This window comes from Artemia sp. Qi Xiang Cuo, chromosome 7 (assembly GCF_049724085.1).
Source record: "Artemia sp. Qi Xiang Cuo chromosome 7, ASM4972408v1, whole genome shotgun sequence".
In the NCBI taxonomy this organism is placed as follows: Eukaryota; Metazoa; Arthropoda; class Branchiopoda; order Anostraca; family Artemiidae; genus Artemia; species Artemia sp. Qi Xiang Cuo.
Window position 1 is genome coordinate 16,137,216 of NC_142800.1, and position 11,696 is coordinate 16,148,911.

At 34.0% G+C, this 11,696-nt stretch overlaps 1 protein-coding gene across 2 annotated transcripts in view; it reads left to right on the forward strand.

The window, feature by feature from the left end:
* LOC148950003 (uncharacterized) overlaps window positions 1–6,990 on the forward strand; it is a 58,792-nt gene extending 51,802 nt beyond the window's left edge. For both annotated transcript variants that reach the window (XM_089092061.1, XM_089092062.1), the window contains exon 8: window positions 1,404–6,990. In XM_089092061.1, coding sequence (XP_088948187.1) covers window positions 1,404–1,518 — 115 coding nt within the window. In that variant the 3' untranslated portion in view covers window positions 1,519–6,990. The remainder of the gene's footprint in view (window positions 1–1,403) is intronic.
* The last annotated feature ends 4,706 nt before the right edge of the window (window positions 6,991–11,696 follow it).

Genomic DNA, 11,696 nt, shown 5'->3' on the forward strand with positions numbered 1-11,696 from the left:
TTTTTTTTTTTTTTCCTGTGCCAGTTGTTCCATAGGCTCTTTTGTTAGCCAGTTAATAAGTATAAACAAAAAGTGATGTCCCGTAATTTTGTTTCTTTTAGTTTAATAATGTTAGGTTAAGTAGCTGGATTTTGCTTTTTGTGTGCTACCATTAAGTTTTTTTTGTATCCTAACTACATAGCGTATTAAATGTAATTTTTTTTTTGTAACATTAAGAATTCAAGGAAGAATTCTCCAATAGCAATTAGGCAAATTCTAAGACAAAGACTGTGGAAATAAGGCTATTCTGCTCTACAAAAAGTAAGGGCGGTTTTTCTGTATCCTTAATTTACAATTTCATTGTTGCAGTGAAAATGCATTGACTATATTTAAATTTAAAATAAAAATGGGAGAACATTCAGTCATAGATGAGGACCAGAATAAAAATAAAATAAGTAATTGATAGAAATATAATTGTCAGCATCTTGCTATAAAAACTTGCCACGGGTGGAAGTCAAGCCCACATTGTTCTGCTACCTAGGGTAGAGGCTCAATTACTGAGGTTGAAAAATTGAATAGTTGCCCATTTAATGCTAACATTTTCTGTCTATTAAATTTATTGCAATTTGTTATTATGTTAGTAAAAATAAGAAAGGGCAAGATGCATTTCACGTGATCAAATCCGGGAAGAAAAGTAATAGAGAATTACTTTTTTCCCTAAGTCTGACAATAACCTAGATTTTATGTCAGTAAAAACTGCTCTGTTCCTGCACACTTCTACATCTTTGTTCCTGCACACATGTACATGTTTGTTCCTGCACACTTGTAAATCATTGCATGGGCCAAAAAAGCTGAGTAGGCTCAGCTGGGCAAGCTGAGTATTTGATGTGCTAGACCTGTATTCCTATGTCCCTCAAGACAGGGCTAAAGTCCTGGTGTCGCCACTTGTGTTTGGGACGGGGGTCAGTGGTGTGACTTTTCAAGCTTAACCAGAGTCCATTCAGCTTCAAACGGGACCTGCAGAAATTTGGAGAGGTAAACAGGAAATTTGTGCGATAGCAAAGGATGGTAGGCCCCCAACCCCCATTGCAATTCTTGGTTGAAGGGCTAAGAAACGTGGGTTTGCACTACCGTTAGGGACTCTAAAGTCGAGTGCCAAGTTCTCGTCCTTTTTTTTTACTTTTTTTAATAGATCCATGTGCTTTTATCGGATCAGCTTTGATTAATTGATTTTTAATTTATTGTAGATAGTCTTCTTAGTTGCTAGTAAACTTAAAATACCTACGATGGTAAATTTTTATCACACATTCTAATCGATAAATCCTGGGGAACAATGTCCTCCGCGGCTCTTCCCCATATATTGCCTTCTTTCAACTAGCTGCCTTAGTGCTGCATCTAATGTTTAACTTCTTTTTCTTTTTTAGGCTTGATGATTTTATTTCAGAATTTGAAGAGATTAAGACTTGTTTGGATTTGGTCACAAGCTATTTGGATACAGCTACCAAAGATGATGCTGATAGTGCAAATCAAAAACCGTGAACCGTTTTTCTCTTTTTTAGTTTTTTTTTATGTTTCTTTTCTTTTCTCACTTTAAATATTAATAGTTTGATTTCAAGGAGAATTGACCTAATTTTAACTCATCTTGACAAGTTTTTGTGTATGTGTGAATTTCCATAGAGGTGTTAACTGTATATAGAGGTCCATATAGGCGAAGGTTGATGGGACTCTGGCGATCAATTCTTGCTTAAGTATCTATTTATTAGTTAATTGATTAAGTGAGTCACTGAATCACATTTCGAATGACAGGTATATCTAAACGGACGGGTTTATCATGACAACTTTTTTTTGTGTATGTTTGCATTTACTGGTTAGGTGAATTTGTGTTGTGCAAGGATATACGTAAAAATTAGAAATACCATTAATTTATTTATTGAAACTTGCCTTATCGTTAATCTAAGAGACGCTTAAAATTGTGTTTTTAGGCCCTGTCTTAAAAAGGTGTAATAAGGTGTATTATTGGTGCATCATTAATGTAATGAGGTGTATTATAAATTTAATTGGTGTAATAAGGGTCATAAGGGTTGGCTAAACCTTAGGAAACTTATGCACAAAATGTGGATTGTAGATTTTGCCTTGTCTTAACTTACGTTAAGATAAGACTCAACTAAGACTTATTAAGACTTAACTTACGTTAACTTAACTTGTCTTAACTTACCTTATCGTTGATCTGAAAGACGCTTAAAATTGTGTTTTTAAGCCCGGTCTTAAAAAGACAATTGGTATAATAAGGTGTATTATTGGTTTATTAAGGGTCATAAGGGTTGGCTAAACCTTAGGAAGCTTATGCACAAAATGTGGATCGTAGATTTTGTCTTGTGCTAACTTACGTTTAAGGCTGTTAGAAGAGACCTTGCTTTATCTCTTCTTTACTGGTTTCTTATTGGTAGATATTAGCTGATTAGAAAAGCCATTCGGAACCTGTAACCAGGTATTACATCAGTTATAACATGGATAAAATAGAACAGAGTTCTAATTAAGTCTTATTACTGCTATTTGCTCTATTCACGATATCACCTATAAGTTGATGACTATTTATACTGTTATTCCCCTGCATGGCCTACACTAATTACACCAATTAAGAACCTACTAACACTACACTGATTACACCTACTAAGCACCTACTAACACTACACTGATTACACCAACTAGCACTACACTAATTACACCAGTTAAACTAACTAGCACTACACTAACTACACCAGTTAAACTAACTAACACTATATTAATTACACCAGTTACACCAACTAGTACTACACCAATTAAGACGCAGCTTTAGTGAATTCAAAGTTTTGAGTTGTTCATTAAAGCCAAAGACATTATATCACTAGACACCAATTGTCGATAAAATTGCATTTATAAAATCAAAATAGTTTTATTTCCATGCTGGAAGAATGTACAGGATAAAGTGCAGTATTTTTTATCCTTCTTCTGTTAGAAGAATTTTTGGATTGATGGGTTAAAGTGTAACTTCATTGTTAGAATTTTAGGCTTCTAATCGTGGAGAACAACTCTTGGAGATAGGTTTAAATAATTTATTTAGTGCTTATAGTTTATTAAGGGCTTTGATTAGTCAGTAAGAATTGGATAGGAGGTAAAAAATATATTGCTCTCCCACATCAATGTTGCTGTCGTCAGGTAGTTAATTTGACAAAGTGATTAATATGAAAATATATCTTTTTATTTTCATCGAAACCTTGGCGTTTTTTTGTTGTTTTTTTTAAGAGATCTATTTTCTAGCCGTTTCCAAATCGGTCAAGGAAAGTACAACTTTTTGAAACTATAAACCCTTAAATCCAAGACAATTATGTGCTTTATTAATATTGCATTTGCTTTAATATCAGTTTATGTTGCATTTAAACAAAATTTTCTTCAATTAAGACTTTATGCATCAAAAGTCTCTAAAAATGTCCAAACTTAATACTCGTGGACAAATTAGTTTTCCTTATTTTCTGCAAAATGCGAGACTTCGGTGCTTTTGATAACAGAAAATAGCTATGAGCTGTTTTTCTCTGCTAGTTCATCATCTTTTTCTTTGGCCACTTTCGGTTATATACCCAAGATGTATGAAAATGGAATTGACTGTAATTGTCTTTTTTTAAGATTTATTTCTTAAGTCATTTTGTTCACGTAATGTGGGTTTAAAGTCTAGTCTTCAAATCTGCTTAGGCGGTGTACAGACGCAGGATTCGGGTCTTGGAACGAGTCCAAAAATCTTATTCGAAATTCAATGATGTTCCAACCATTCCGTTTCACGATTTCAAGTGTTAGAAAATTGGTAAAAAAAAACTTGGTAAAAAAGTTGTGGTGTCGGAATCCCAGTTTACACGTAATTTGTTGTTGACACGATTGCTTCGTGTGTTAGGTTTAGTTGTTTTTCCTCCATATAAAAAAAATCATTTGTAAAATCCATAAAATAATAACAAAAATATTAAATATAGTATTTGATGCGACAAAAATGAATAATGTTCAAAAGGCTAACTGTTGGGTTTTAGCAAATAGTTATTCAGAACTGAGAAGTATTAAAAGCTTTATTTTGCCCTTAGACATTCGGAGAAGTTGCTCCGCTTATTTTTTGTGCATTTTTTAATCTTCATGTATTTTTTTGTAGTATAAATTGGGGTTTCCCGACTCAATCGTTACACCAACGTTGCACCAAACTCAATTGTAATTCAATTAGGTTAAAGTCCTGGTGAATGCTTTCGAATTAAACTTTTTAACCATTTGACTTGACTTACTTGACTTAAGGCTCCTGCTGAGGGTTCGGCGTAGAGAACGATGAGACTAGGCGCCTCCAGGTTGACCTATCGCTTTCCAGGCTCGCAGCTTTTTCCACCGGGATGTGGGATTGGATGAGGAATTCATCGAATTTGTCTGACCACCTAGTGGGTGGGCGTCCTCTGAGTCGCTTCCATCCGTGTAGGGTGGGGTCGAAGTCGAATGCGACCCGTGCTGGGGCGTCGCGTGGCATGCGAAGGAGGTGGCCGTACCACCAAACAGTATGCTGGGCGAGCTGCATCGAGAAGCGAGTTTGAGCGGTACGTGACAGGAGAGTCTGGTTGCTAACGAAGTCAGTCCAGTGAAGTCTTTCGATTCTTCGGAGATGTTTCGTCTGTGCGACATCGACGGCACTGAGGATAGATTTTGCAGATCTAATCATTTGACACTTGACCATTTGACATGTAAAATGTTTGCGAGATTTTCCTGGTGAATATAATATAGGTGCTTTCGGCAATGAGGTTGAATTGGAATGGGGCTTATTCACTGTTTGTGTTTACTTTCATTTTTTAGTGTTTAAATATTTACTTTTTGTGTTTTAATATATTTTGAAAGGGTTATAGCTTTTTTTCTTTTTTTCATGGCTGTTTTGTTATGAGCCTGTTATATTTAGTCTAGTTTGTTTCTGTGTATTTATCTGTGTTTCTGTGTTTAATCTTAATGTTCAGGTAATTTATGTTAGTTTCAGACATTAAACAGTTCTTTACCTTCCCGTAAAGACAGGAACATGAACCTGTTTTCAAAAATATACAACTCATTTTGTATCAAGCGTCACTTATTTCCACAAAGTGGAGTTCACAAAAAATAGAATAGTCTATCAAATGGTCAGTTCAAACTTTCTTTAGTAGATTATTAGTGGTGATTTAACAATATTTGCAAATATTTTTGAGATTCTAAAAACAAACCAGAAAATATATGCCTTTTGCTAATATCTTCCTAATAAAATCGTCTTCTTACTTCGTTTGACTCGTCTTGGAAGACTGCATATTGCAGTCGTTGCCTGCATATTTCATTTAAAAAAGTAATTTCTTCAAGAAAAAACGTTCATTACTCTACGCTGCTATTGAAATGAGTATTACTAAGGGACAAAAATTTCAAAAAAAAAAAAAAATTGACGGAAGTAGTTCTTTTATTTTGGGCTCAACGGAGTACAAAAGTAAAGGAAGGGATAGAAAATAATAAACAGGACAAAAGTTTTATGTTGGTTTTATAATCTACTTTGTAACTTAGGTGAGCAACGGTAGATAGTGTTGGTTGCTTTTCTCAATGAGACAAATTTGAATTTTATTTCCTATTAGTTTCGTATTCTTTGCCCACCAGCGGTCTGTAGAGCATTATTTGTATTGCTATTGCATATTATTAGTTATTAACTACTTGATGATATTTTTGGTTATTCGGTTACGGTAATTCAAAAGGCCGTATGTCTCACAATTGGTAATTTGGTTTTGGTAAATTGGTAATTCGGTTGCGGTAATTCAAAATACCGTATATATCACAATTGGTAATTCGGTTTTGGTAAATTGGTAATTCTGTTGCGATAATTCAAAAGGCTTTATGTCTCACAATTCGTAATTAGGTTTTGATAAATTGGTAATTCGCTAGCGGTAATTCAAAAGGCCGTATGTCTCACAATCAGGAGAGCAATGTTTTGATTTGTTTGAGTAACCTTGTCTGAGGAGAAAAAAGGTATTAGATAGCATATGTTTTGGATTGTTGGGAAAAGTTTTTGCGTAAAAAAAAAAGTTTTAATATAGATACAATTTTGATAGAAAAACCAAAAACAATTGATCTCTGCCTTTTTTGTAGAAGCAATGCTTGTATCTTCTGCCCAATAGACTTATATAGTAAAGGAAGAGATAAACTTGGCAATATATTATATTTAGTTTTTGTTATTAACTTTGTGATTTTACGTGGTAACGACAGGTAGCAACATTCTTTCTTTTTCTGAGACAAACTTGAGTTCCCCTGTTATTGTTTTCCATGCTCTGCGCTTCCAAATAAAAAAAAAAGAATATAAAAATAAAAATTAACTCGGGAAAGGTTTTATTTAGGTTTTTTAAGTTGACTTTGGGATCTTCTGAGTAACGTTAGATGGAATGGGTGTTTTCTTCGCCGATACGAATTCGAATTTTGTCTTTTGTCTGTAGACAAAAGAGAATGGGTGTTTTGTCTGTAGAACTCCAAACGGAATCGCAGCTATAAGATATATAGCCTTAATACGAGAATCATATACTTTCATTTAGGTTTTGATAACCATGTAAACTACTTACAGAACGTCCCTGGCCATATATGTACGTAGGATTTTTTGGGAGTGGGGGGGGAGTATATACAATAATTAGAATATGTAAAGAGAGAAAATTTTAGGATTTGGTGGAGGCGGGACCCGGGCCCCCCCTCCTCTGTCCCATTGCGTCATATCTGTACGCGATTCTGGTTCATGATTAAAGAAGACTTAGCAGAGAAGAAAATTTATATTTGTTTGCTTGTTCGGAATTTTGTAATGTATCATTAATCAGGTCCTTGTGTTAGAAATAGTATTTCTAGTGGTGCTATAAGCAAAGTGTCCTTATGTTTAAAATGGAGCATTTCTGTGCCTTATATATGTAGAAGCTAAGGATTTTAAGTGCTGATTATTGTTTTATATACTGTTGAAAATTAAAATAAAAACTAATTTTGAGTGAGCTTTAGGATAGATTTGGGAACATAGTCAGTCAATGAATTTCAATCAATCAATTAAAAAAATCCATCAGTTAATTTTACAGAAAAATTAGAAGAGCAATTCTCAGTGGTCAGGTAGAACAGCAAGGAACGTAACAAGTGGAACTACTAAGCATTTAAAGATGCTTAATAAATTGTTAATTACAATATATAAGATTATTATAAAGTTCGTAATTAATTTTTGAGGTAATAGTAAGATAACTTCTCCAAAACAACTTTTTAAAAAGGAGAATATTGTTTTTCTATCTCCCAATTTTTATCTTCTCCCAATTTATTCTAAAATTTATATGTTTATGATAATAAGTTTGTAACTTCTCCCTGTGTAACCTGAAACGTGTAAGTCTACGGTTGAGTACATCGCATTGGTTGGGTATGGATTCTTCTTTTCTTCGAGAAGATGAAGTACCGAGTAGAATCAGAATCTCATTCCAAATCAGAATTACAAGTCAAAGACTCCATGTCCAAAGAATCACAAGACTCCAAATCAGAATCACAAGTCCAAAGACTCCATGTCCAAAGAATCACAAGACTCCAAATCAGAATCACAAGTCTAAAGACTCCATGTCCAAAGAATCCCAAGACTCAAGATGAGAGTCACAAGTCCTCGATTCTTTTATCTAAAGTTTGAATTTCAAGTTTTTGAATAAATAATGGAACGGCAGTTCATCTTCTCTTGCTATTATTCCCAATTCCGTTTCTTGAACACTCCAAAATGGAACAATAGTTTGATAAAGAAAAATAACAAAGAAGGTAAGCATGTTATAAATGAGTGATTTTTAAATTTTGAGTGAACGGGAATGGGAGATTTTGGTCTAAACTAGAATTCTTGAAAAATTGATGTTGCATGTCTAATATTAATATTTACAGCTTGTTTAACATTATAAGAAATCCTATTTTAGATCGCTGATGTGTACCCAGGAATAGAAGAGGTAAATATTGGCCAACGAACTTTTATCCCCTGAAAATATCATTTGCCAATTAGTAACCATTATGCAGAAGAGCGAAGGTCGAATAACACTTCCTTTGGGAGTTCCATTTTGCCTTGAAAAGAGCTCTGAATGATTATTTTTTATATTTAACCACCTTAAACCGATCTGTATAAAGCCAATAAAAACCACTTCCTTGTGATTTCTGTTATAAATTAACAAAGGCTCTGCATAACTGTCTTTATATTTAACCACCTTAAACCGATATGTATAAAGCCAATAAAAACCACTTCCTTGTGATTTCTGCTATATATTAACAAAGGCTCTGCATAACTGTCATTATATTTAACCACCTTAAACCTATCTGTATAAAGCCAATAAAAACCACTTCCTTGCGATTTCTGCTATAAATTAACAAAGGCTCTGCATAACTGTCTTTATATTTAACCACCTTAAACCGATCTGTATAAAGCCAATAAAAACCACTTCCTTGCGATTTCTGCTATAAATTAACAAAGGCTCTGTATAACTGTCTTTATATTTAACCAATTTAAACCGATCTGTATAAGGCCAATAAAAACCATTTCCTTATGGTTTCTGCTATATATTAACAAAGGCTCTGCATAGCTGTCTTTATATTTAACCACCTTAAACCTATCTGTATAAAGCCAATAAAAACCACTTCCTTGTGAATTCTGCTATATATTGACAAAGGCTGTGCATAACTGTCTTTATATTTAACCACCTTAAACCGATCTGTATAAAGCCAATAAAAACCGCTTCCTTGCGGTTTCTGCTATAAATTAACAAAGGCTCTGCATAACTGTCTTTATATTTAACCACCTTAAACCGATCTGTATAAAGCCAATAAAAACCACTTCCTTGCGGTTTCTGCTATAAATTAACAAAGGCTCTGCATAACTGTCTTTATATTTAACCACCTTAAACCGATCTGTATAAAGCCAATAAAAACCACTTCGTTGTGATTTCTGCTATATATTAACAAGGGCTTTGCATAACGGTCTTTATATTTAACCACCTTAAACCGATCTGTATAAAGCCAATAAAAACCACTTCCTCGCAGTTTCTGCTATAAATTAACAAAGGCTCTACATAACTGTCTCTATATTTAACCACCTTAAACTGATCTGTATAAAGCCAATAAAAACCACTTCCTTGTGATTTCTGCTATATGTTAACAAAGGCTCTGCATAACTGTATTTATATTTAACGACCTCTGACCAATCTGTAATAAAGCCGTTAGTACTTCGTTAGGGAACTCCGATATAAATTTGCAAGGATTCAGAATAAATTTATATTGAAACACCCGGGACAGGTCTATAATTAACCCTATACTGCTTCCTTGGGCGATTCCATCGCCCAAAAAAAAAAATTTGTAAAAAAAAAGGAGTAAATTTGCAAATGTTCAGAATGACTATCTTTATATTAAACACCTTGGATCGATCTGTTATAACACTTTGTTGTGAGAATCCACTATAAATTGGCAAAGGTTCGGCATAACTGTCCTTTTACTTAATGACCTCGGACCATTCTGAAACAAAACCAATAATACTTCGTTATGGAACTGCAATATAAATTGGCAAATGTTCAGAATGACTATCTTTACATTAACCACCTTGGACCGATCTGTTATAACACTTCCTTGTGAGAATCCACTATAAATTGGCAAGGGTTCCGCTTAACTGTCCTTATACTTGACGACCTCGGACCATTCCGAAACAAAACCAATAATACTTCATTATGGAACTGCAATATACATTGGCAAATGTTCAGAATAACTAACTTTATGTTAAACACGTGGGACCTGTTTATAGTAAAGCTAATACTACTTCCTCGGGGATCCCATTATAGACTGGTATAAGTTCTGCGTAACTGTCTCTATATATAACGATCCTGGACTAAGGTCATTAACAGAGAAAGTAGTAAAAGTAAATTATCAAACAGCAAAAGTAAATAAACAACAAACAGAGAAAAAAAATATTTTGCACAATTAGTCTAGCTGTTGTCGAGAGACTCGTACAATTTTTGCCAAAAGGGTAGCGAAGGACCTAAAATAGAGGCACGCCAACAAGCTCAAAATGTTATCACATTGACGGATGTCGCTGAATTTTAAATCAATCAACAATGGCAGATTGTATAAAATGAGGGATTTTGTTATTGGTTTAACATTATAAAAGCAAATAGTGTTCTTGCTTCATTTTCTACTGGTGGTATAAATCCTTATTTTTAAAGCTTTGCGAAATCCTTATTGCGAGATGTATTATTGTAAATATCAGCCACATGAATAAATAATTTCCTTCCTAAGACATTCACAAGGACAGTTGACAGGACAGTAGAAGCTGAATCAAAATAACAAAGTCTATTGCCTATGTTGATCCTAAATATGCAGAATCTGGTAATTCTATAAATCGTCACCAACAGCTAATAGCAAGTAAAAATTTGCATAATGTTATATAAGGAGTTAAACCACACTAAAAAGGGGTGCGATCTGGGTGAAAATTAGACCTCCAGTGCGTCCTAGACCTCCACGAGTGTTGCAGCAATTCTGAGTTTACGCTTTACTGAAAAGAATTTTTATTTCGAGCTGTATGTTTCATTTGTATTAAAGTCAACAAAAAAACTTTTTAATCACTATAATAATCAGCAAGACAACTGAAAATAACAAATGAATTTATATTAGCAGTTTAATATATAGACATTCATTCCTGAAAGTAAAAAAAAAGGATTCAACAACTTTACTAAAAATAATTCATGCCGGCTTGACGACCGGTTACAAACAAAGCACAAATATGCTTGAAAAACGCAACCAGTACATATTTACTAATTATACAACTAACCAAATCATCACTGAAATAAACATAAATAAAGAGCAATAAAAAAAGCGATAATAGTAAAAAATTACTGAATAATAAATTAAAAACATATATATGTAAGAAAAATGAATATATTAATAACAGAAGAAAAGCCGAAATTGCTATGTCCTCTCGTCTTATAGCCCCACACTCACCAACCGCCCGCTAGGAGATGCTTCTTTAATCGGTTTTTAAGTTGCGGCACACTTTCCACTTGCCGAATTGAGTCTGGAAAGGTATTCCAGACCACCGGACCCTTGTTCCTTGCTACATGGCTAGATCGAACTTCTTGGCTCACTTACTAGGTCATCAGTATTTCTCATAGCATATCCGTGATAAAATGAATTAGAACGAAAACAAATATTAAAAATATCAGGCTCGAAACCATTCAAACTCTGCAACACAAAAATACCATTCTGAAAATCTCTAAACTGACTCGCATTCAAAATCCTAAGTTTCCTACAAAATCAACTCTGTACTTAAAACTCCTGTATCATACTTACAAATTAACCTCACTGCTTTATTTTTCTGAATCTGCACTCGTTTAAAATTGCACGTAAAATACTAGCCCAAATCATACATCCATAATTTATATACGGCGCAATCAAAGGATGATATAAAAGAAGAAAATATGAGAAGGTAGAAAATGTTGAAAACTTCTTAAAATCCCAAGGCCAAGCGCTACCTCACAAACAACCACATCAGCGTGTCTTCTCCAGCTAAGGTTCTGATCAAGAATGAATCCTAGGTACCACACCTCAATCCGCTTTAATAAAGAACCATTTATTGCTATTTCACTGGGAAGATTCGGGCGTACGCCAGTCCGATTAAACAGAATATAGTTACTCTTTGCCGCGTTAATGCT